Raw genomic sequence first — 27,841 nt, forward strand, 5'->3', positions numbered from 1 at the left:
AAACTGGCATTGATTGTCACTCTGTTCCAAAAACTAGTGAGCTGCCTACAAAGGCAGCCTTTTAAGGCATCATACAGAAGCATGCTCTCAACGTGAGGGCTGTTTGTAAAGGTAGGAATATCTACATCACGCTAATGTTCTCGTCCGAGAACGCACGAGTGATGAAGTGAGAAACATTTTGACAATACTGCTTCTGAAAAGCATCAACAAAATAGTTCTGTCCAATAAAGAAAGTACTATTTTACCAATTTATTTTTATTAAATTATTTAATACATTTTTAATTTATAGTTTATATTAAATTTGTTGTTACAGTTTAGTTTAGGTTTCATTCGTTTGCACGGTTTTGCAGTTTCAGTTTAGTTCGTTTTTAGTTTTCGTTTTAGTACTTTTTATGTCTGCCAAAGTGGAGCGTTTACTTGTTTCATACAAAGTCTAACATCATTACATTTCTCGGGACAGTCTTGTGTTAGTGCTATCTAGTGCTATTTTCATGTTTAATGTGGATTGTAAATGTTGTAAATGTTATAATTATAGGGTGAATACAGGTAAAGTGACAAAGTGGACTCAGTGGAGGAGCTATGGGGTGGCCGTGGCCACCATGGACCTCCATTGGCCACCCCACTCTCACTTGCCGTTTTTGAGCACAAGACATGTACTGCACAAAAATGTCTGTGCCACCACAGACTGATCGCTGGCTCATGCCCGGCCACCCCTGTGAAAAACTCCTGGCTCCACCCCTGAGTGTACTAAAGTGATCCACATTGTATCCGTATGTATTTTCTTAAATTATTATAAATCTTTACTAAACTGATATTTGGGGGTGTTATCAATTAATGGGATAGTTCACCCAAAAATGAAAATTCTCTCATCATTGACTCACCCTCATGCCATCCCAGATGTGTATGACTTTCTTTCATCAGCAGAACACAAATGAAGATTTTTAGATGAATATTTCAGCTCTGTAGGTCCATGCAATGCAAGTCAATAGCAGCCAAATCTCCAAAAAGCACATAAATGCAGCATAAAATTAATGCATACCACGTCAGTGGTTCAGTGGTCTTTAGGAGCGATATGATAGCTGTGGGTGAGAAACAGATCAATATTTAAGTCCTTCTTTACTGTAAATCTTGACATCAGAAGTCTCCTTGGCAATCATGATTTCAAGATTGATAATATTTCCCAGCGACATCTAGTAAGTGTATTTGAGCTTGAACTCATGACGGTTCATCTGGTCTGCAACTGCAAGATGTACAGTGAAAAGGGACTTTTGGATTACTTTTATGCTGCCTTTATATGCTTTTTGGAGATTTTAAGTTTTGGAGTTTCATGCATTGTTTGGACCAACAGAGCTGAGATATTCTTTTAAAAATCTTCATTTGTGTTCTGCAGATGAAATTTATTTTTGGATGATTTCACTTTGGGATGTGCAGCATAGCTCATTTCATGACCACGTGGGAAAAGCAATAGTAAAGAAAACTTGAGGTAAATCTTGTTAAGATTACAAAAAAAATTAAAGTTAGCTTAATGTTATGATGCGAAAGCTTTTAAGAATATATAAATTAATTAATAAATGAATTTTTTCCTTTGTCCCACTTTACCAGTACTGCTTAAAGAAAAAATTATCAGAGATTTGGTCAAACGAGGGTCTTCCCAGTATTGAATATTTCTAAATTTTTGCTTTTGACTAAGGCAGAAGTTATCCTAAAGCTTTCTTCTAAGGTATAATGTCAGGTTGTGGCGTTTGGATCATAATTCAAACTGTCAAGAAAAGTAATATTTCCAAAAGTGTCCCACTTTGCCCATATTCAACCTATTATATCAAAAATGAAAACAAAATCATTTTTATTTGATTTTAGTTGATTTAGGAGTTAGGAAAAGGTATTTTAGTTTCGCTTCAGTTTTTTCCCCCAATAATTTCAATTTACTTTTATTTTAATTAACGAAAATTATTTTAGTTAGTTTTGTTAACTATAATAACACTGGTAAGAACGCGTACTGCGAGAACTGTACGCTTTACGCTATTATTTTAAACAGTACATTTAATTTACATTTTTTAAGCCACTTTTTGTATTGTCTAATCAATACTTTATTTATCTGCCACAATAATGCAATTTATTTCAAATCTGTATTATATATTTATTATAGACCCTATATATTATATTTAGAAATATTTGAATTATTATGCATTATTTATATGAATTATCTTTATATGAGGGCCTTTCTCAGCAAATAATTGTGCATGCGATTAATTATGATTAATCGGCATATCGTGTATTTTAATTAAATACAAATTATTTAACCGATTGACAGCTCTAATTTTTATGCATATTAGGGACAATTTCAAAAAGGTGTCCCGCTTTGTGCCTGTCAGGCTTATTGTTAGCTTAGCAACAGGCTAATGCCAAAATCCACTGGAGTCTGGAAAGCACAAGTGTTTCAAATCAGTCAGAAGTTAGAAAGCTGCCTAATATGTTTTCATTTGACCACGCTTTAATTTAGCTACGTTTCCGACTCTCATCCAGACAAGAACAGCGTTCTCATCAAACGAAAATGGAGAGTCTTGAAAATGATACTTTGGAAAACGATCAGTGTTCATGTGGCCTTAGAAGGCAGCTTTCTAGGTAGGTAGTAAATAGCGAAGCAGCTCATTAGGTTTTGGAACAGAACCTTTATACACAGTACAGGTAAGCTGAACAGACAGACGGTCATGATCTAAATATGAAAAGGATGAAAAACAGATATGGGTGGAGGAGTGAACTGCACAAGTGCTGCAAGGCGGATAAGATGCTACAAAATAGACAACAAAAAAATTACAAAGAGAGGCGACCTGAAGACAAAGAAAACAGATAAAATGGATAAAAATACCAGATTAGATCTTGCAGTGTAGTATATTTCTTCGGCACAGTCCAAAAAATCGTCAGTGTCGGGCTGTTTAGTAAAGACCAAGAAACGTCAGTTAATCACACATGCGTATCACCCTTGTGGTTTCACAAGCACAATGAATGATGTGGTGGTGGGAGGGTGCTGGGTATAGAGGGTAAAGAGGTGTTTGCAATGCCCATGCCCACCTGACCGCAACACACTCTGACCTTTGAACAGATATATGTCCTGTGGGTTAAATTAATGCATGTTTGCTGTAACTGGGGTGGTGGTGAACAAGCATTAGGGCTGCACAAAAGGTCCAACCTAGTTGTAACCCAAGAACGTACGAGTTGCTGAGATCACAGTTCAACTCCATTACCGTCTGGACCTTCGATAAATGCACTTCAGTGATTAAAGTCTACATACATTTGAAACGGACCCCCATTTAATTTCTCAATACAGATTTCTGGTCTTATGTGCACAATTCATCCATTTGTGTTATTCTTAAGAAGGAAAAAAGGGGGGCCTGAGTAGCTCAGTGGTAAAGACGCTGACCACCACCCCTGGAGTCGCTAGTTCGAATCCCAGGGTGTGCTGAGTGACTCCAGCCAGGTCTCCTAAGCAACCAAATTGGCCCGGTTGCTAGGGAGGGTAGAGTCACATGGGGTAACCTCCACAAAGTCGCTATAATGTGGTTATACACATTATATATCAGTGGGGGCATGTGGTGAGTTGCGTGGATGCCGCGGAGAATAGCGTGAAGCCTCCACATGTGCTATGTCTCCGTGGCAACGCACTCAACAAGCCACGTGATAAGATGCGCGGATTGACGGTCTCAGACGCATTGAGGCGATTCATTACGCTACCATGAAGACTTGGAGCACATTGGGAATTGGGCATTCCAAATTGGACGAAAGAAAAGACTTTTTGTAATCTTTCATCAAGGGCTGCCACGATTATGACGATTAATTGTCAAACGACTAATTGCGATTATGTCGATTAATTGTCTCTTTAAGGGCTTTCGCGATTAATTGTCATATTAGTTGTCATATTACTTAAGGTCCATGTGTGCTTCATTTTAAAATATTTAACTTCAAATATGTAAATCAAAAATTGAAATAGGTATATACAGTAGGATTTCCTTTTAAGGCTTTAAAAACGAATAAATTATATGAAAAATACTGTTTTTAATATCAGAACATTTCTAAATACTTTCGATATGTCTCTCTTTTCAGTCAACTTTAGTTTTAGTCTCAAATAGTTACTTTTTGGAACTCAAATATCATCTTATAATGTTTTATAAAAATAAAATATTAATTAAATGATATTATACAGTATAATGTATATAATATTTCTGTACTAATTTATTCACTTACATGTGTTATTGTAATGCTCTTAAACCCACAAGCTCTTATTTCTCATCAAGAAAAATCTTTATTAATGTTTTATAATTGTATCACTCCACAGAAATAGAGTAAAGGGCAGGTCACACTAGCATTTGAGCACTCAAATAGTTTTTCCGGACAATGCAACGAACCAGGATATGATGCCACGTGGGAGGGCATCTGGTGTAACTAAATATATATATATATATTGTCTACTCACTTTCCTGCAACTCAGTGACGCTCCGAGTTCAACTGAATGACACACGAACGCACCGTTGTTTGCAATGAAATATTTAATTAAAACTTGAAGTGTACAATAATATATATAATATATATACATTTATAATAATACAATAATATTATTGTTTTTTAGGCATTTTCCAGCAAACCCACATTTGAGATTGGGCTCCATTCTTACATGGAACTGCAACTTTTGACTAACGAATAAATTGCAATGGATTAAATCCCATTCCAGATTTAAATAACACTAGTGATGCACCGATATTGAAGCGTTTAGATGGATCGGGTATTGGTCCAACAAGCCTGTTCCAAATCCGATACTGCGTGTTAGTCATGTTCGTTACTGTCAAGCTCCAAAAATGAAATAAAATAACCATAAAAACACCATTAAAGTAGTTCATATGACTCGTGCTTTTATTCAAAGCCACTTGAAGACGTGTGATATCTCTGTGAATCACAAAAGGCTGTTTAATATGTAAATATTTAGTGAATGGCGCTGCTCTGTTTACACACACACACTCGCTGTATTTATATTTATATCTCAGATGTAGATGCTCAATAGTTCGGTTCACTTATAATGTGCATTTAGAAAGGCACCGGAGGAGCATTTTACCAGAATATGAATAAGAAGCAAATTAAACTACTGTGAACTAGCCCACAAACAGACACATACAGGACTTCCTGGAGAGTCAGAATGTCAAAATAAAAGCGTGAGGGTTTAAAAGTTAAAGGTGCACGATTGAGATATATTACTATATATTACTATTATAATATATTATTATTTGTTTACAAATGATAATAATATTTCAGTTGAATGGGTTACAATAATAACTGTGTGAATGAAAAGTGAACTGATATCAAATAAATTGAACAAAAAAAGAGATCTGAATCCTTTAAAGTCCAGATACAAGTTGACAAAATTTAGCAAAAAAAAAAAAATGGCTTCTTTTCTACTGAAGACTTGAAGACTGGAATTACTGTTAATTTTGCTGCTACATTATCCAGTACACTAGTTAATAATAAAGTGTTTCTTAATAAGCGATACATTTATATTGTAATAATGTGTAGTTAGACGTTTGTGTTTCTTTACATATTAAAGAGTACACCCAATTAGTTCTGCACAATAATGTAAATATATTCTAATCTGATTATGCAAAAAATCAACAACATTTGTATCAGATCGGGATCAGTATCGGCCGATTTTGAGATTTCAATATCGGAATCAGATTGGAAGAGAAAAAATGGTATCGGTGCATCCATAAATAACAGTACATACTGTAAGTAACCAACATGTGTGTGTGTGTGTGTGTGTGTGTGTATATACACACCGATTAGCCACAACATTAAAACCACCTGCCTAATATTGTGTAGGTCCCCCACATGCCACCATAACAGTGCCAACCTGCATCTCAGAACAGCATTCAGAGATAATATTCTTCTCGGCACAATAGTACAGAGTGGTTATCTGAGTTACCGTAGACTTTGTAATTTCAAACCAGTCTGGCCATTCTCTGTTGACCTCTTTCATCAACAAGACATTTCCATCCACAGAACTGCCGCTCACTGGATGTTTTTTGTTTTTGGCAGCATTCTGAGTAAATTCTAGAAACTGTGTGTGTTTGAAAATCCCAGAAATACTCAAACCAGCCCGTCTGACACCAACAATCATCCATGGGATTATCTAACCAGCTAATCATGTGGCAGCAGTGCAGTGAATAACATCAAGCAGATACGGGTCAGGAGCTTCAGTTAATGTTCACATCAACCATCAGAATGGGGAAAAATGTGATCTCATTGACTTGGACCGTGGCATGATTGTTGGTTGATAGTTTTCTCATTCATTTTGACTAAAGAGATTAAAGTAAAGACTTCTAAGCCATGAATCAAACCAACAAGTACAAAGATGATTCACATAAATACAACCTTTGATTTAAAGCAAAACTCTGAAAATCTGTGCTTTGTCTTTTAAGAGAGAATTAACTCCAACTCCAAGCATTGCGGATGACATAATAGAGTAAAAAAAAAGATGGTAAAATACAAAATTAGTGATTTCTAGTCATTGTAGTTCATGGTTGGTCAGTGTTGAAAGATATGTTATCACTTTAACTGTTGCGCTCTATTACATGAAGGCTTGAAGTAAACGGAAGATGAAAGAACTCACCGGTTCATGATGAGGTTTCGTCTCTGTTGTTAAAGGAGGGTCAAACTTCACCTGACCGACTTGAAAGAAAACAAACACATTATTAAAGGATTCACACCAACCGTCTGCATTAAACAGATATTGTGCTTGTGCTTCGGCTCTGCACAAGTCACTCTAAACGTCCGTCATGATTCAAAACACCACAAACCACAGTAGATACAGACAGACAGATCATGAGTGAGAATTTCTGGTATTTTCCGGCAGACAGATTTATTACTGAAGAAGTGAGAGTGAGAAAATCACTCGGGCGTGCTCAGGAGAGGTCAGGTCTGCCCAGGGGAAAAATCCAGCAAACACTCACAGTTAATCTCTGACAGAGTCTTTCCATCCCGGCTGTTACGGATCGTTGAGCGAATCCGATGTGGAACAGACACTGGAGGCTGAAAGACAGAACAAATGAATAAAACATCTGCAAATAACAGTGTAAAAATTAAATGTTACTGCAGTATAAGGCTGTTTAGAATACAAATCACAATGTAAAGTTTTTTTCTTAAAGTTGAGTCAAACATGCAATGCAACAGATATCGACCAGGCCGATTAATCAACCAATAATTAGTTAATATGTGACTATCAGCAAGTGGCCAATGAAAAACATTTTCCGGGTTCAATTGACAGCATTTGTGGAATAATGAAAATATTTTCGACTCATTCCTTGTTTATTTATAAATAAATAATTATTAAATAAATACAAAAATATATTTTTATGGCAGCTTTGGAGCATTTGCTTCTTCCTTGCTGAGCAGCCTTTCAGGTTATGTTGATATAGGACTCGTTTTGCTGTGGATCTAGATACTCGTCTACCTGTTTCCTCCAGCATCTTCACAAGGTCCTTTGCTGTTGTTCTGGTATTGATTTGCACTTTTCACACCAAACTACATTGATCTCTAGGAGACAGAATGTGTCTCCTTTCTGAGCGGTATGACGGCTGCGTGGTCTCATGGTGTTTATACTTGCGTACTATTGTTTGTACAGATGATCGTGGTACCTTCAGGCTTTTGGAAATTGCTCCCAAGGAAGAACCACCACAATGGTGTACTGGAGGTACACAATTTTCTTTTCTGAGGTTTTGGCTGATTTCTCTAAAAAGGAGACCTTCATACTATTTCATTCAGCTGCGCTGTTTCTTGCTGTTTTGAAGGTGTCCTTTGTTTGCTATTTTAAACATGCACTCAATGGACTTCTTTGATCGATTTGATGCGTTTCCGGTGACGTGGAGCTTTTTGTTTAAATAAACAAAGAATGAGTACATTTAGTTTTTTAATCAACATTGTTACAATTGCTGTTGATTGAGCTTAACTTGTACTGAACTTCCATTAACAGCAATAGTTGTATAAATGTTATGAAATGTGCGGGTCATATTTCCACCCAAAATCAAAAAGAAATATTAAATTATGTTTTGTATAAAAACAAGGAGGTCTATTTTTATGACTACTAATTGTGCACTGTCATTGTTGTAATGACAATTAGGCAAATTATTCCCCCAAAATTCAAATTTATGTAATGCAAAATAAATTAAAATAAAACACACACACACACACACACACACACACACACACACACGCACACAGTTTTTTCTTTCTTTTTTGCATAACATAAATTTGAATTTTGGGGGAAGAATTTGCCTAATTGTCATTACAATAATGACAGTGCACAATTAGACCTCCTTGTTTTTACATTTAAAAAAATTCAAATCAGTAATAAATTAAAATATTACCATGATGTTTTGTCAAATGTTCTTTGAGCAATCTGGTATATCATTATCCATTTTTAGCATTACAGTAAACTAATGACTAATTATGAGGTGCTTAATTTTCAAAATGTAAAAAATATAAAATGTTCTGACAATAGAATTTATTTTCATTCACACACATAAATTTTGGGCTGAAATAATCCATATCCTTGCCAATGCATAATAAACATTATGTGTATGTCTCATTTGCCATGATTAAACTGTATTATATATATATTTTGCATTGTCACACATTGGCTATCCTGCTCTTTAGAAATCCGTATCAGCCAGAATCTTATTTGACATGATGAGTTGAATGGCTTTTGTACGCAAACAAAATGAAACCCAAAAAAGTCCTGAATGCATCCGAGTTCAGTCGCTAGCTAGCATATTACTGTGCCATTCTTAGCAGATCAGTGGCGCAGTTAAGATAAAACGCACCGTCAGCGCACATCAATACATTTAAGACAAGAGCAGCTTAAATGCTTACACTTCAAATATCACTTAGTGCTATCGGCAGAGACTCAGTGGAGGGCAAACCCGGGAGGCTAAAAATACATGCTCTGATAAAAACAAGGGTCATGATGGCGAGTCCTTGATGACTATCCACAAACGTTTGCTGTCATTCATTTATCTGAGAACGCCTTTCATTAGCATTGGGTGTGAGGGAGAAATGAGTCGCTCAACTCCGAAAAGGGCAATAAATATGCCCCACCTGACCTGTGGCCCCCCGGATAATTTTACTTTAAGACCCCTGCTGCAGATATTCAAACACATGCATTAAGACACACAGATATCTGCCTCTGCTGACAGCCACGTGAAACACATTTTTGGCTGAAGGACTTCCTTCACTCCAGTTTCACACCGGCCGGACTGAAGCAGATGTGATGGGGAGAGATAAGACACAGGAACAGACGTACAACCTTCAGACAACAAGGACACAGCAGGGCTCGGAGACAGAAATAGATAGCACGCCAAATGCTACGCCCTTGCGTCAGAGGATGTCTGTGAATACTCTATCGCACCTCTTCGCAGAACAGGACCACATGGAACAATGATGAAGAGAAATATTACCTCTGATTTCCAAAATAATAATAATAATAACTAGGCCTGTCAATTTAACTGGTTAATTCAGTGCAATTAATTATATAAAAAATGAAAACTAAATAATGCAAATGAATCATGTCCCCAGACCATAATAAGGAATATTCCTACCATCGGAGTAAATCAAACTTGAAGTGCCACTTGTTTTCAGCAGGGGGCAGTAAGCCCAGATAGCGACCACACAAGATGAGAACGTGTTCTTGCGTTTAAAAATACAGCTGGACCAATCACAATTCCGAATGCAGGGAATTCAAGACTTGTTTTCCTAAGATTCCGATTTAAGTTTTTATTGACAAAGCAACATAAAAAATGATGTGCTTATTCCGTTATGAAATGGAAAGCATCCATCTGAAGCACGTTCATATTCAACGCAAACATTTTTTTGCCTCGCATTTGCTCGCACGAGTTTGACCACTGGATTAAATTTGTTTAAACTCGCGTTCGCATGAGTAACGTGAACCCATGAGTATTCCCCCTTCTCTTCCAGGAAAGGACAGGAGGAGGGGCTTCCACGACAACTTATCTTTCCACCATCAACCATGGCCGATATCACAACGATTGCCGCTTTTCGGTGCCCACACACCACTACAACCATTTTCTCATCCATTTTTCCTGATTTCTTCTGCTACCATGTCAGTAAGTCAGTGACATCCGGACAATCTCAATACTGATAGGCTTTCGCGACAACGCGTCATGCGGCTATTTCGCTCAAGTTTCAACTCGCGCGAACACGTGACTAAATCGATTTCGCTTCGCGCCATTCACTTCATTAGTGCCGCCCGCCGCAAATTCGCATCTATGCGACTCTTTACATTGACTTTGTATGTAATCGCGCCGCGCAAAATACTTGATTCACGTTGTATGTGAACGCACCATTAGAAAAGGCCTAATAATAAACCTATATCAGGCCCTCCACATGGTTTAATGTGGCCTGCGGCTAATTTATCGTAGAGTTTTTATTTTTATTGGATATTTCAGTTAACTTGCATTGGGACCTAACGCGTCTCCACAAGCGTTTAGCATGCTCAGGGTTGCCAGATAAGAGACGCAACACCCCCAGTTTGAGATTTATACTTGCAATTACAATATATTATGCAATCTGGCAACCACACACGTCTCGCTTTCCCCTTTGAACAAACTTAGCGATCTGTAGTGCAATATTCTGCTCAAGGAAAAGTGTTATACAGCTGCTCTGTGTCCATTCTTGAGGCTGCTCATGATGTTTGGTGCTACTCTGCAGATAAACCTTCTCAATAAATTAAATATAAAAGTAGATCTCGGCATCTTTGACATGGGAGCAAAAGCATGCCAGAAGAATATGTATATTTTATTTGTGCAATTTAGAAATATTGAAGTCCCTTCGCATCTGTATGTTAATGTAACTCTTGCAGTAATCATTTATCATAGTCATGCAGTCGATGTTATTCAGTTGTGTGCTGAAAGTCAAACCATCGACGAGACCCTCATCATGACCCTTTTAGCATTTGAACGGGTAAAGTTTTAGAAAAGAAAACAAGTAAACACGGCCGCTTTGCCCAAACATTAAAAGGTCTATAAAATATATTTTTGTTTTATTAAAACAGGCCCCTGATGTAGAGAGTGTTAAATTGAATAATAAATTAACAGGGGAGTAGAGATGGTAAATACATTTATAAGCTCAGCCTTTATTCAGTTTTTTAATGCCTGATAGAAAAGTATCTCCCTATGTAGAGTAATACAATACTTTTGGCAATTGCAGAATAGTCTTCAATACACTTCAGAAAATGTAGTACACAACTATTTATACAGAAACCAAATCAATGCAGAACATTGTATCTCAAAAGGAACACAATGTGGCCCCTTTACCAAAATAGTTTCCCACCCCTGATCTAAACAGTATTGTCTGATCAAAGCTTTACTCGTCTGCTACAATAATGTAATGCATTTTAATTACTGAAATTACATGTAAAATATGTTTTATTTATAATTATTTATATATAATTATATAATCATTATATACTGAATTATTGTTATTTTGAGGGCCTTTCTCAGCAAATATTTATACAGTATATGCGGTTGATCATTCTCATTGAATTTATTTATATATATATGAGAGTTATATTTATTATTATGTATTACATACTATATTATTAAATATGCAAAAAATTGTGATATCATTATTATTATATATATATATATATTTAAACTGTCAAGAATTTACATATAGATGTTGTATTGCCTTTAGTTTAAAATGAATTTAAATAATAATAATAATAATAATAAAAAAATAAATATATATATATATATATATATATATATATTTATATTTAAATGATTAAATATATATCTATTTATATATAAATATTTAAATTATTATTCTGTGAACACAAGATGCATTAAATACTGCATTAAAAAATTTGAATAATGAGAATTAAAAACAAACTCAAAATTTAAACATTCAGGACAAATTATGCTAATGAGGATTTTAGGGTGGGATATGCTAAAGTTATTTCTCATGAAAATAATGTGGCAATGCAAAAATATCTTAACTGTCCTAAAAATAGGCTTCATTTGGCTTTATGCTAAATATAATCTCTTACTCTTTTAATTTTGGGGTGAAATGTGACCAGGACATGTTCTTGAGAGGTTTTCATGAAAATCACCCTAATAAAAAAAATAATTCACCTTCCATGATTACATTTCAATACAATTTAATTGATATTTTAAAGCACATCTCAGCATAAACAAACTCCAGAATCTCCAAAAATCTTTTGGTAAAGGATCTAAAAACAGCTTCTAATGTTTCCGAAACTGACTCTTGATGGATTAACACCTTGATAGACTGCCAAACTTTCTAACACTTCTGTACCTCTCAAACATGCATATAAAGATGCACGCACACACACACACACACACACACACACACACACACACACACACACACACCACCTATTTGCGCAAAGAAAACACACCTCATGCATAAACATGTTTTACTAGGTTAATAAAAACCATGCATAAATGCATCGCCTTGAATGAGATGTGATACAAAAATGATTTAGAAAAATTTGAGGAAACATTATTCGAGAAAAGCTGTTTACACACTATGCCAGTCATAAACACTATTAAACTAATTAATGCTTATTGATCAAAACATTTCCAGATGATGCAATGCACCTTATAAGAGGCTCAATCACACTCAAACGAACAGCCCTGGTACCTTTCCTGGAGCTGCAAATCGAAAGATTCTCCAGGACAGAGGAGACACTGGTAAAAACAAGCCCCTGTATTTAAACTTCAAGAGCAGGGGAGGAAAAAATAAATGAGAAATCAAGTGAGGATGGATGGACTCCTGAGGACATGGGTGATCTTGTGATGCAACATTTTCAACGACTGTGTGATGGTCACGGTCAGAAGTTAAGGGAAGCTCAGGGCAGAAATGCCACCAAAAATGACCTAAATGCCCCTGCAAACCTAAACGTGAGAGCAAACAAACCCTCGTAATGTAACAACCGAGATAGTTCTTAATGTTGACCCAAAAATGAAAATTTTGTCATCATTTACTCATCCTCAAGTTGGTCCATACCTGTACTGATTTCTTTGTTCTCCTGAACACAAAGGAAGATAATTTGAAGAATGTTTGTAACCAAACAGATGTGGGGCCCCATTGACTTCCATAGTGTTTTTTTTAAAAAAAATTTTATACTATGGAAGTCAATGGGGCCCCACATCTGTTTGGTTACAAACATTCTTCAAAATATCTTCCTTTGTGTTCAGCAGAACAAAGAAATCTATACAGGATGGAACAACTTGAGGGTGAGTAAATTTGTGACAGAATTTTCATTTTTGGGTGAACTGTCACTTTAAATAATGGTAACAAATATAACCTTATTTTAAAGTGTTACCAGAACCAGACAGGTATTAAAACAAATTTTGACACTGGTGCCATTGTTTGATTTTAGAACCGTTTCCACAGAAGAAATTGGGCCCAAAAGAGGTTTCTACATAACTTGTGCCAACGTTGCCGAATTCATTGAGCTCTATGGAGTGAAGCGTTGGTGCCAGCGTGGCCCAGTTGTGCTTCCTTCAAGCATTGTAACGCATCGCTAACAGTTTAAATAATTGAAACTTAAATTACCACTGACCTTTCGAAGTTTCAGCCTTTGCTTAGCAGGCAATTTGCATATAGCCTTGGCAAAGTTGGTCTTTGCACTGACAGGTCCAACTTAACATTGTTTAAATTATCACATTTTTGCCCCACTAATGATGTCTTTTAGAGTACAAAGCAACAAGTAATATTTAAAAACTAACCAAATTGATCTCTGAAGTATGAAAGTTCTGCGCCATTAGCGCCACTGAACGGAATTGCAAAAATACACGTTTTCAAAACAGCTTTGTGAATATGAAGAGATGGTCCCGCCCCCATTTCACACCATTGGTTGAGTACATTTGGTGGGCGGGGTCTAAACGGGTTGCTCAAAACAAACAGGGGAATTTTCAAAGCGCCACAAAAATACTGTTGTCGATCTCATGAGGCTCATGAAACTGGAAGTCTTCGCTGAACGAAAGCCTCACTTCCATCAGCTGGATTTTTCCATGCTCTGTTTGTGAATAACAGTCCCAAAGGGGCCGCACATCGTTCCTGAAGTGATAGCTGTGATCACATTAAGACACAGTACTGTACCTCGGGCTCTGGATCGTCGTCATCCAGGTCTGTGTAGGACGATTGGTCGGGGTTGTTGGCCTTATCCAGGAGCTCTATTGCCAATGTACGACTCAACGGTTGGGACACTAAGGGATGCTGGGTAGAGATGTTGACATGGCAGTATGAGACGTTAAATGTTTCTTAAAGATATCTAATTTGTGTTTCATCAGTACTGTTCAAGTTACTACAAGACTGACATTCAAATACATTACAGGTGAAGTGTGTCATCTCTGCGCCACTAGCACCACAAAATGGAATTGCAAAATTAAGAGATAGGTGAAGTTTGTCTGGAAGTTTTAAAAAGACAATCCAGAAAGACAGATAGATTCTGTATTGTAACCTTAAGCCATGATATGGCAGGCCTGGTGTATGTTTGTTTACATTTGAATTTTTTGGATAGTTGAAGTTACCTGCGTCTGAAACCACGTATCGTCACAGTACGTACTGTATTTGATGAAGGATGCACTTCTCTGCCGGTAAAACTTTACTTAGGTATGCATGTGTGTAGTATGAATAGATTTTGGACATAGGAATGTGTGGATATTGACCCGAATATATGGTGCAATAACAACAACCGTGGAAATAATCCACTGGGGATTTGTTAAACAAGCACCATTTATGCACAAGGAACAACGTTCTTGGTATGTATAGCACTTACAGTGGAAAAGAGCTGTCCCGAGGCATTATGGGACGTAAACGGTCCAGTCAAGTCACCCTTCAGAATCTCGCCGGAGACAGTAGGACATCCAGGTATTACTGCTTCATGAATACTGAGAACTCAGACATGCTACTAAATTGGCATACTGTTTTTGGCATACTATATATTAGGGAAGTGAGGCTATTTGGATGCAGCACCTGTCTACACCGGGCACATCAGTTGACACAAAGTGCCAGAACAAATTTAGGCAGGCTACACTGGGGACGGTTACATAAACGTAGCCATTTACTTAAGACTAGTCCGACTAACTAAAGATGCCAGAGAAAGCCTGTTGCATAAAACAAGCTCAAAGCTGTCTTTAGTATTTAGTATAAAGTTCGCTTAGGAGTGTGCTGTCTTTATGCAACTGACTGAAAGTTTTTTAGACAACTTACTTGTAAGAACAGTTTTATGTAACCGGCCCCAGGACGCATCTAAGCGAACATTCTACACCATTTATTTGTCTTGTTGGCACTAGTACCGCAAAATGGAACGGGACATCCATTTACTGTCAGTTCAACGGATGCTTCCGGTGTAGACAGCTTCATTGACTATAATGGGATCTATGTTTTTGACGTGAAGCCCCGCCCACTTCCGGCGTAGAAAGGGTGTTAGTCTATGGGTATTTCTTGATTTTTGATAGTCTGCTGAAAACCGTTATTCTGATCAGTTAGAAAAGATACAGCAATGTGAATCAGAACAGTCTGAAGGTCTGTGCCAATTTTGGTGGATGTAGCTTGAAAGTTCTAGGAGGAGTTACAATTTATAATTTTGGTCTTGGTTTGGGGATTTTGGAAAAACCCTACACAACTTTAAGTCTGTAGAGTAACAGTGTGTTGGCTCTGTCAAGCCAACATAATTAGGGTGGCTGTGGCTCAGTTGGTAGAGCGGGTCGGCCACTAATCACAGGGTTGGTGGTTCAAATCCCAGCCCACATGACTCCACATGCCGAAGTGTCCTTGGGCAAGACACTGAACCCCAAGTTGCTCCCAATGGCAGGCTAGCTTACATACCTTACATAGCAGCTCTGCCGGCATTGGTGTATGAATGTGAGTGTATATGGGTGAATGAGACGCAGTTAAAGCGCTTTGAATACCGTTAAGGCTTAAAAAGGCGCTATATAAGTGCAGACCATTTACCATAATGACTGTTTTCAGACTGGTGCAGACCATTTACCATAATGACTGTTTTCCCCCATTTTTGGTTGGAAAACAGATAGTCCCACCCAATGCTGCCATGTAAATGCAATGTTTTGATAGCGCCAGTCACAGTTTTTACACTTTTTTGGGGAATCAACCTACTAATGGCTTACTTGCATATGTCACTGCATTTTAAGCTGGATCTGAGAATTTTAAAATCATAAAACTACACACTTCACCTTTAAAATGCAGATTAATACAATTTCAAGAAAACTAAAATTTGAAAATAACATGTTGAGGAATTGAATGATGCTCACCTGCAATAACTTGTCAGCCGGTGGCCTTTTCTTTGGATTTTTCGTCAATGCCAGTTTCACAAAATTGTGGAAATTATTAGTCCTTGAGAACACAAAAAAGGATCTCCATAAATCTAACACATAACGAGCGTTGCGATCGTAAGGCCTTGCAGAGTGTTAGCTCTAAATGTTATTAAACTAATTTGATTATAACCGTGCTGCAAGATAATGGAGAAGAAAGTATTCAGCAGACGACCAGACCAAATTCATAATTAGTCCAGATAAGAGAAAGTCAAGTCCAACCTTATCAGAATTCATAAAAGCAACCATCCTGGGCAAACGAGAGCGCTTACACCCAATTTCAAAGGTGATTAATGGATTTTAAACCATGTTGAGGAATAAAATGTAATAAAGGCATATAAAACTGAGACTGAAAATCACTGCAATCCCTCTTGGCTTTAACGATTTTACACACTCCGGTAACCTGATAATGGAACGCTTGATGTATTTAATTATCACTTACCACTTAACTTTATCTTTTAATTTGGGGGGTTGAAAGTTGCTTTTCGTCATCAAAAACAGCGCTCTGAAGAGAGAGAGAAATGTGTAGGTGTTGTCAAAAGCACAATAAAGTGACTCAAAGGAGAAAAATCATCTCAACTAATGAAATCGCTTCATGCTTTCATTCTCCAGCGCTCAAATGAAATATCTGCAAACTAAAGTTTACACTGACAAAATACTATCAAAAAGTACCTTTGTATTACATGATCATACCCTGTTTGTTTTTTGGCTTATTCAGAAAAGATTCATAAAACAAATCTTAGAACCGGATGATATTCATGAGGTTTCATTAAGTGTTGTTGAACATGCATTTTCCCATATTCACTAAAAATCTTAAGGCTAAAAGTCGCTCCTAACATGGAAATTTAGGGGTGTGTCACTTCTTATTTTAAGACTTGTAAAATTTTCATCTAAGAGAAATTCATGAAGTATTTTAACGCTAAAAGTAACTCCTAAACCCAACACAGCTTAGAAGTCGTCTTGAGGACTCCTAAATCCCTAAGAGAGACTCACAACTGATCCGTAGCATGCCTGCTGTCATCAGTCCACGTTAAAAACAATGTATTAGAATATTATGATTATATCAACCTTTTAAAATGTACGCCTGAATAGCAATTGAGTGGATGTATTTAACAATATGACATTATAAACATTATTATACTGACATTGACCTTTAAAAATGTATTGTTTAAATCGCAGCTGATGAATATTAATATTCTATCTATCTATCTGCCTATCCATCCATCTATCCATCCATCTAATGAACATTAAAATTCTAATCTATCTATCAATCTTTCTAATGAATATTAATATACTATCTATCTATCTAATGAATATTAATATACTATCTATCTATCTAATGAATATTAATATACTATCTATCTATCTAATGAATATTAATATACTATCTATCAATCTTTCTAATGAATATTAATATACTATCTGTAAATATTCTATCTATCTATATGTCTGTCTATCTATCTAATGAATATTAATATTCTATCTATCTAGCTAATGAATATTCATATTCTACCTATCTGTCTGTCTGTCTGTCTATTGATCTATCTAATGAATATTAATATACTATCTATAAATATTCTATCTATCTATCTAATGAATATTAATATTCTATCTATCTATCTGAATATTAATATTCTATCTATCTATCTAATGAATATTAATATTCTATCTATCTATCTATCTATCTATCTATCTATCTATCTATCTATCTATCTATCTGATCTAGCTAATGAATATTAATATTCTATCTATCTAGCTAATGAATATTCATATTCTATCTATCTATCTGTCTATCTGATCTATCTATCTGTCTATCTGTCTATCTATCTATCTGTCCATTGATCTATATAATGAATATTAATATACTATCTATAAATATTCTATCTATCTATCTAATGAATATTAATATTCTATCTATCTGTCTGTCTGTCTATCCATTGATCTATCCATCTAATGAATATTCATATTCTATCTATCTATCTATCTATCTAATGAATATTAATATTCTATCTATCTATCTATCTATCTATCTAATGAATATTAATATTCTATCTCTCTATCTAATGAATATTAATATTCTATCTATCTATCTCTCTATCTAATGAATATTAATATTCTATCTATCTCTCTCTCTATCTAATGAATATTAATATTCTATCTATCTATCTATCTATCTATTATCACGATTAACCTCATGATTTTCGCAGAATGAAACAGTAATAATGTCTAATGTTAACCTTTAAACATTTTTGCACTTTTATTTTCTGAAATGTTTCACGGACCCCCTTGCAGCCCAATGGGGGTCTCCGGACCCCAGTTTAAAAACCCCATGGTAGATTACTTCTGAAATATAATCTGTTACAAATTAGTTAGTTATTTCCCAACACTGGTGACCATAGTATTCTTTAACGTACCATGATTTATAAATAAGATGAACTTTCAGTAATATATCATAGCATACTGTATATTAAAATAGCATGATTTTAATGATCTAATACCATCACTGTCTCACGGTACTTTTTTGTAAAACAATTCAACACTCTCTGTTTTGGAACAGGTCCATACTGCTGTTATAACCTCTGACCTCATCGGATGAAGGTCAAACATGGGAGGCTGTAGTTCGGCTAGTTCAATGGCGGTGATACCAACAGCCCAGATGTCACACAGGTGATTGTAGCCGCCTTTCCTCTCCACGGCCGCCACCTCTGGGGCCATCCTGTTAGCACGGGTTACAAACCATAAAATCACTCAACACATCTGTGCACACATCCCAACTCAGTGTTATTTCAAGGAGTGAAAAAGGTATTGGTGGCCTTACAATCCTATTTAGGTTTGATACTAAGATAAGTGAGGTTATCTTTTATGACACCACTGAAGCAAAATTATTATTTGTGTATTTGACAAATAGGCACTTACACTGGAAGTGAAGCTTATAATTTTAGAAAAGCACTTGCAGTATTTCTTCTGTTAAAACTCGTGTAGGATTTCAGCTGTGACTTTCTTTATCCCTCCTATTCTGTTAAAGAAGGGACTCTTACTTTACTCTTAGCTGTCTTTTTTTTTTTAAGAAATTATAAAATGTCTTCTTCCCTGAAGTAAAAACAATAAATGTATGCACTTCTTTTGGGATTTTATGTTATTTAGATCTTATATACATACATCAATTTCGCCATTAATTTGCATATGCAAATAAGCGCATTTATGTAATTTAAAAACTGTAAAAACCTACACTTCTATAAGCTGAAACATGAAGAAACTATGTCATGTATTGAAGTCTACAGGGAAAAAAGAAAAATAACATGACTTGAAAATCATGTTATGACAATAATAGCCAGTAGATGGCAGTAGTCATCTATTAAGCCACCTACTGTGTAGTAATTCTACATTTTTTCTACCAGTTATGCATTTGTCTATATATTTAGACATGATCAAACTATTATTTATCAAAGTTTAGAATTGTTTTTTCTTTTACTGTTTCAAAGTTTTTGCAATATTGTCACATTATGCTTACAGCCAAACCTGACCATGGTGTTACAAATAGAAGACATGGAATAATCAATTTGAAACCAATCATGTATTTCAAACATCAAAATTTAATAACTCAAAGTAAATTAATAATAATGTCAAGACAATGATCAGTAATAAACAAAAATGCACAGCAATGGACTGTGAAAATTCAATTAGTGTATAAAATGACTACCTAAGACTACTTAGACTTATCGAATCAAGTCCAACTTTTTTGGTGTCTGTTCAGATGGCAAATGGAGGAAAAGTCATCAAGTCTTGTACTGCTCAGATAAAGGAACCCATTACACTGGAAAAAGTGATTTTGGTCAAAAATGACTGAACATTATAGGATGGTTAAATTAGCATTTTTTCGGCTGCTTTAGGGTTTACAGCGTTATGTCAACGAAGCTGTAAAATTGGATTTATCTTTACACCGAAATGTGTAGTAAGCGATTTGATAACACTAAAATCACATAAACACGCATTTTGTGGCTATACTTTTGAAACAGTGAGTATTTTAACGTTTACGGATTTGCCCCATTGACTTCCATTGCAAGTGCCTCACTGTAACACAGATCTTAGCTTTTTTTAAAGAGATAGAGGGACAAGACAACTGTATTGAATGGAAAAAAGGGAAAAAACTGTTGTATACCAATAAGGAGTCCCAATGAAGGATTTTCTTTTAGCTAGTGTGGCCGTGATCTGTGCCGATACACCAAAATCAGCTGCAAAGGAGAAGAGACATGACGACACTTTTACTAGTTTCACATACAACTCTCATGAGGTGTTTTTAATCATTTACACCTTATAAACTATGAAATTTGAGAGCTGTGTAATGCCACAGCAGATTGAACGTGAAAACATGAGTCTCAGTTACCAACACCACGCATTTAACCCTTAATTAATGATTTGAACTGATTACGCAATACATTACAGCATGCACATATCAAACAGGTGAAAATAGTCTTTTTCTTACCTAGCTTGACGTAACCATTGTCCGTCAATAATATATTGGCTCCCTATTACAAATGAAAGGAACATTTAAAGAAGAGTAAAACAACTGCTGTTATATGAAACTACTAGTTCATAATGGTAGTTTTGAAGATAAGAAATGTGTAAAAATTGACCTGAATTATAATTATTATTAGTATTATTTTTCAACACCAGCTCTCATTGATCACAGATCAAGGTTCTGAAAGAACCGTCTGACCACATTTCTCTTGCTTTATTAGAGATTGCATGATTGGCTTGAACAAATTGGCCTTTCCTTTAAGGGTATTTTATACACAGTTATGTTACATATGTATCAACAAAAATTGTTTTTGTAATTCAGGTATTATAGGGTGATCTGTCAAGAAAATGTCCTGGTCCTACTTGCAGCCTGTTCTTATGAACGTAACGTGACAGTCCAGCGGGGGGCGCCAAAAGCGAGTGAAATGGTGTGGTAATCAGACAAGGTTTTTAAGGTGAGGTTTTAATGAGTAAAACATACCCCTCTAACCAACACATAAACCTAACCAATAGGGTCCTAAAAGCAAATGCAATATGAAAATCAAATTTTCTGAAGCAACCACGTCATTTCGTATTCCTTCTATGGCACTCTCGTCTCATGTCAGCTTGCACATTTGGCTGGTTGCAAAACTCATACTCCAACACTCTTATCAGGTGAGCTACGGCGAATACAAATCACACTGGAATTTGTGTATAAATGTAGGTGGGTCTGTAATACAAAGTGTCAATTTGTTTATTTTTATCAAATTATGCATTATAGAAAAAGTGTTTCGATATCATAACAGCAGTGTGTGCGTAATAGTATACATGTTTATAAAGTCATAATCCGCCATTGTTGCTGTAGCGCCTCTAGTGTTCATTTCACCAGGAAACTGCGGCGACACGAATAACGCAGCACGTTTGCAAAAATGTAGTTATAGTAATGTTCATTCTATGAGACCATGTTGCCTATTTGACACCAAAATCAAAAGAAACAAATAAGAAAGCTGCAAGCAGCAATGAACGGGCCATTGCACCCTGGTAAATGTTGGGACTGCTGTGCCAGGGGAATGTCACTCCAATTGTTTTAGCATTTTTTTAGCACTTAAATGTTGTTAAGCGTGTGTTCACAGTGTAAAACAAGTAACTTCCTGTTGCCAGTAGGTGGCGCTATGACTATAACTGGATATTGCATATAGAAGTGTTCAGGCCGGGACTCTTATGAAACAACTAAAGTTTGGAGCAGATTGGACATTTTATGTTTGAGTTATAACAACTTCCTATTTCATGGCAAAACATCGAAAATCGGCAGGCCGCCACGGACACGGCGTTCAAAGCAAACTCAAAAGCTTCACAATTTAGCATCGCCAAGGCTTTTAGATTAGACTGTCCAAATATGATGTTGATCTGATTCAATCTCTAGGAGGAGCTCCTTAAAGTATGAGGCCTGGAAATGGCAAAAACTGAGCAAATATTGAAGAGAAAAATCACAATGGCTGACTTCCTGTTGGGTTTAGGATATGGTTCAAAGATACTTTTTTTGTATGTTTTGACATGTTACATATACCTTTCGATTTTCTTACATGTAGGTGAAATGTGGCATGAGGGCTGCGTCGTTTACATTTTTTAGGTGGCGCTAGCGAGCCATTTTGCCACAATTCATTCTAAAACCAATATCAGATGTACATGTTCCCCACTTTTGAGATGTGTGCAAAGTTTCATGAGTTTTCGAGCATGTTTAGGCCTCAAAAATGTGACTCGTTTCATATTGAAATTTGTCAGGTAGCCGCGGACATGCCATTCAACGAAAACTCAAAAGCTTCACAATTTAAAATCAAAAAAGGTCTTTCGATTAAGACTAATATAATGTTGATCTGATTAAATCTCTGGGAGGAGTTTGTTAAAGTACAAGACACAGAATTGGCTGTTGCCAGTAGGTGGCGCTATGACTATAACTGAATATTGGCCCGTCGATGTCCTCAGGACGGGACTATTACCAAACATGCGAAGTTTGGGGCAGATTGGACATTGCATGTATGAGTTATAACAACTTCCTGTTTCATGGCGAAACATTGAAATTTGTCAGACCGTCACGGCCACGGCGTGCAGGGAAAACTCATGAGCTTCGCAATTTAGCATCGCCAAGGCCTTTGGATTAGAATACCCAAATATGAAGTAGATCTGATGAAATCACTAGGAGGAGTTTGTTAAAGTACGAGGCTTGAAAATGGCAAAAACTGAGCAAATTGAAGAGAAAAATAAAAATGGCTGACTTCCTGTTGAGTTTAGGGCATGAGTCCAAGAGACTTTTATGTAGGCATTTGCATGTTACATAAGTGTACTGATTTTCGCACATGTAGGTGAAACGTAGCATAAAGCGCACACTGTTGAAAGTTTGTAGGTGGCGCTATTGAGCCATTTTACTACATCTAATTCTGAAACCCACATCAGATGTAAATTTCCCCACTTCTGAAGCGTGTACCAATTTTCATGTGTTTTCGAGTATGTTTAGGCCCTCAAAAATTACATTAATTTTGGAAAAAAAATTATAAACGCCTAGAAAAACAATAGGATCCTCGCACATCGGTGCTCGAGCCCTAATTATATTTTGCATATAGAAAATGAAGCCTATTTTTAGAGTCATTAAGGTTTTTTACATTGTGACATATTTGTGTGACAGTTTCGCACATTTTACCCCAATTCTCATTACTGAAATGCAATAAGAGCTGGTCATAATAATATTCGTATTACTGCAAAGTGAAAAAACTATATATTACTTAAATTGCTGATTTTATCACTGTACAACCGCATCTGTTTAATGTTATACAGTAAAAATGGCAGTTGTTCAAGATCAAACACCAACATTTGCGAATGCAAGGTTTCCGTGGTTACAGGGGCTCATTTTAATTGGTTGACAGATGTGCTGTCACTCAAACTGTTTTTCTTGGAATTTGAGAACAAAAATTCAAAACTGCCTTTCATGTGGACGACACAAAACCTGGAATTAATCAGAAAGAAATTGACGGTACCTTTATATCTCGATGCATCTTTCCTTTGTTGTGCAGGTAATATAAACCCTGTGCGTTTAGCCAAAACAAATGTATTAGCCAAATATCATCATTTCAATCCAAAATCATTTTCTTTTAGAGACTAAACAAGAAGTAGGACGTATCTGTCAATATGTTTAACATAAAAAATTCAAAAGCATCATTCATGGTCGCAGTAGACCGTGAGGTGTCAAAACAAAGTCCAGTAAAAGGGCTTACCTGAAGGGTTTCTCTTGTTACATATGCTATTTGAGATTCTGTTAGTGGACCAGTAACTGTGGAGACATGTAAATACACATTAGCACTAGCAAAAACATCTAGAAATGGCCATTCATTATTTGCATATTAGTTCAAACATGAAGTGAAAACCGCAACAGCTTAAAATGCAAAAGACTGTTTTAAAAACAGTACGTCACTTTAAAATTGAGGCATGGTTAGTATCGTGCGACCCCGTACACACATGCATGAACGTTGTATTTTGGCTTTGCTATACGCAATGCATAATTTAAATTAATTTAAACTGACTGATCTCAGTTCAGGACACTTTGGGCTGTCAGTAAAGGGTTAAACTTTCAACATACAGAGCCATGGGACATGAGTCCAGGCATAAGCTAACAAGTTAGCAGCATAACACCATCTAACTGGTGCGGAGGACCTCCCGCCCACCCGAGCAGAGGTTCAGAGAGAACCCGCAGAACTGCTGACAGCTACCGCGAAAATGAGCTCTAATGATCTGACAGGGCCACTCTGTTGAGCTCTGCTTAATTTATCTCCTGGGAACACACACAGGGACAATTTCCAACAACGTAACAAAAGATTTATATATTGGCCATCAAGAATCAAATAGTTTATTGAAGGAGAAGACGGTTTATTCATGCAAAGACTGGAGTCAGAAAGAGTCTATATGCACTGGTCTCAGAACAGTTTAAAATGTACCTTATTTTCATCCTAACTCCATATAAATCCTCTGAAAGCAACATTTATCAGCTTTTGCATGCACTCATTGATTCTCAATGTGATAATGCAGTAAATACAGGATTTCAAATGGAAAAAAACCTAACTGAATTACACGTTTGTTTACGTTGTGTTTAGCAGCATGCCAATTTTTCATAAACAGCTCAATTAAAAAAAGGCATATTGGATGATACCACAGACTCTAATCTTTTCACTCAAACAGGTTTCAATGTAAAAGCTTAATGTACATTACAAACTCCGCTGTGATCGTTCATTGTTTTGTCACATGACGCCATATGTCGAAAGTTTAACCATTTACTGACAGCCCAGTGTGTACTGAACTGAGATCAGTCGGTTTAAACTAATTTAAAATATGCGTTGCTTATAGCAATGACAAAATACAATGTCCTTGCATGTGTATGTGGGGTCGCACTATATACAGAGAGAGAGAGAGAGAGAGAGAGATGGGTAGAGAGAGAGAGAGCGAGGGAGAGAGAGTGAGAGAGAGGGAGGGTGATGGGAGAGAGAGAGAGAGGGAGAGATAGGGAGAGAGATGGGGAAAGAGAGGGAGAGAGAAAGAGAGAGAGAGGGAGAGATAGGGAGAGAGAGAGCGAGGGAGAGATGGGTAGAGAGAGAGAGAGAGCGAGGGAGAGAGAGTGAGAGAGAGGGAGGGTGATGGGAGAGAGAGAGAGAGGGAGAGATAGGGAGAGAGATGGGGAGAGAGGGAGAGAGAGAGAGAGAGTGAGGGTGATGGGGAGAGAGAGGGAGAGGGAGAGAGTGGGAGAGGGAGAGAGAGAGAGAGAGAGAGAGAGAGAGAGAGAGAGAGAGAGATCATTTAACAGCACATCTCAAATTCTGTATTGTTTTTAGTAGAATTCAGTGGTGGAAATTACATTTTTTACGTTTTTCTCACCTTGACATTTACGTTGACACCTTTGTCTTGCTAAGGCTAATTACATTTAATTTAATATTATTTATTTCAAATAGACACAATTAGATCATACTGAACCAGCGACCTTCTGATTAACAGTTATGTGCTTTAGCCCACTACGCCACCACCACTCCAGGAAATGATGTTGAATTGCACTGAAATACTGACCGCTGAGTGAATGAGAGTTTGCGTTAGTGTTGGGTTGATTGACACAGTATCTCTTACCGTGATATATGTCTTGCAGTGAACCTCCACCACAGTATTCCATGCATATCCATAATTTATCCCTCCTGAAAAGACACCAGTAAGAAACACACCAACAAATTATATTTCAATCGATGCATCTCAAAATAGTCCCCATTGGGAGACTGAAAGAATGCACACTTTTCTGGGTCATGACATAGCAAGCAGGAGACATGAGTCTTGCAACCTGCTTTTATCAAAAACACCCTTCTCCATTTCTGTAAGGTGTCATGCACTAATGATGTCTAGACTAATACTTCAGAGCTTTACTGGCTACCAGAGACAAATCACACTCCAGTTGCAAAGAGTCATGAGGGAAGAAAAACATAGTTCTTTGTTAAGGGGGGCGGGGGTAAAGTTGGGTAAAGTTTTAGATATTAATTCATTAAGTTTTAGAGTGTAAATAGTGCTTCAACAGTTAAACATGTACATATACATTTAGCCACAAAAACATTAACTGCATTTTAAAAAGGCAACCAACAGACTTTATACCCAATAAAAATGATCTATTTTGAAACCCTTACCCGGTAGTAAAATCATAATTTAAAATTTTGTAATATAGCGATTGCAATTTTAATTGTGATTTTGGTAAATACTTCTATATGTATATATGTTACAACACATTTCAGTGTTAAAAGCATGTTTAAAGGGATATTTACTCGCCCTTGTGATATGTGTATGACTTTCTTTCTTCACCAGAACACGTTTGAAGAAATGTAGAAAAATATCTCAGCTCAGTAGGTCCTTAAAATGCAAGTGAATGGTGATCAGACCTTTGAAGCTACAAATATAACACACAGTCAGCATAAACGTCATTGATACAAATCCAGTGGTTACATTAATGTTCACTAAACAATATGATTGCTTTTAGTGCGAAAAATATCAACAATTATGTAGTTTCTAACTCTAAATCATCACTTAATGTAAGCTTCACGATAGGGCTGAATTCCCGTTGCCATTATACAGACGTAATCTCACATTCATCACTCGGTTGAGACTTCCAGGATAAGTACACAAACACAGCATTGTGAGTAAACAAACAGATAATTACAGATCTAAACCAGCCAAGTTACTGTACAGCATTCCTCCATCTCACGTGTAAACAGCGATTAAGTCACACGTGCATACCACCGCTGACCGGAAGCTTCATTTAGAGTTAAAAAGTACTTCAATATTGATCTTTTTCGCACCAAAAGCTATAATTTCACTATAGAAGACATACATTTAACAGCTGCAGTCACATGGATGACGTTTATGCTGATTGTCTGTGATTTTTGGAGCTTCAAATGTCCATCCATTTGCATTTTCACGACATGGAAACCTAAGCCCGCGGACGGGCCCTTAAATGTACAAAATAAAAGTATGCAATAAACAAAACAGCTGTGTGTTACATTGGTACACATGCCACATATCTTTGGAAAGCTACATTTCTTGATTTTCTATTGATATAAACCATTTTAAGATACAATCACAACAGCAGGTACAATCTATATCTTTGTCAGACCACCAACATATAAACAACCAATAACAAAATTTAGGCAACTCACCTACGAAGCTTCATAGTAGTCCACTGAGCCATAACTTCCCGACAAAAACGGTGTTGTTTCATTGTCAAATGTCCAAATGATCAAATCAAGTAAAATGTTTAGTCCAAATCACAGTATTACATCAATAAATATCCACAGACTCTTGTTGCATCATTTCGAAGCACCTGGCAGCTGTGCCTAATCTTTCACATATAATCGGTACTAACT

General features: G+C 36.5%; 1 protein-coding gene across 4 annotated transcripts in view; it reads right to left on the reverse strand.

The window, feature by feature from the left end:
* The window catches only part of LOC127632801 (mitogen-activated protein kinase kinase kinase kinase 3-like), a 116,718-nt gene that overhangs the window by 35,451 nt on the left and 53,426 nt on the right, over positions 1-27,841 (reverse strand). For 2 of the 4 annotated variants that reach the window (XM_052111583.1, XM_052111581.1), the window contains exons 4-15: positions 26,070-26,134; positions 24,179-24,234; positions 23,942-23,989; positions 20,899-20,941; positions 20,575-20,647; positions 19,000-19,131; positions 16,858-16,920; positions 16,356-16,437; positions 14,182-14,298; positions 6,990-7,068; positions 6,650-6,708; positions 2,867-2,929 (exon numbers count right to left, since the gene is read on the reverse strand). In XM_052111583.1, the coding sequence (XP_051967543.1) occupies positions 2,867-2,929; positions 6,650-6,708; positions 6,990-7,068; positions 14,182-14,298; positions 16,356-16,437; positions 16,858-16,920; positions 19,000-19,131; positions 20,575-20,647; positions 20,899-20,941; positions 23,942-23,989; positions 24,179-24,234; positions 26,070-26,134 (880 nt within the window). The remainder of the gene's footprint in view (positions 1-2,866; positions 2,930-6,649; positions 6,709-6,989; positions 7,069-14,181; positions 14,299-16,355; positions 16,438-16,857; positions 16,921-18,999; positions 19,132-20,574; positions 20,648-20,898; positions 20,942-23,941; positions 23,990-24,178; positions 24,235-26,069; positions 26,135-27,841) is intronic. The other 2 variants (XM_052111584.1, XM_052111582.1) reach the window with 1 other exon arrangement.

Source organism: Xyrauchen texanus, chromosome 39 (assembly GCF_025860055.1).
Source record: "Xyrauchen texanus isolate HMW12.3.18 chromosome 39, RBS_HiC_50CHRs, whole genome shotgun sequence".
Lineage (NCBI taxonomy): Eukaryota > Metazoa > Chordata > Actinopteri > Cypriniformes > Catostomidae > Xyrauchen > Xyrauchen texanus.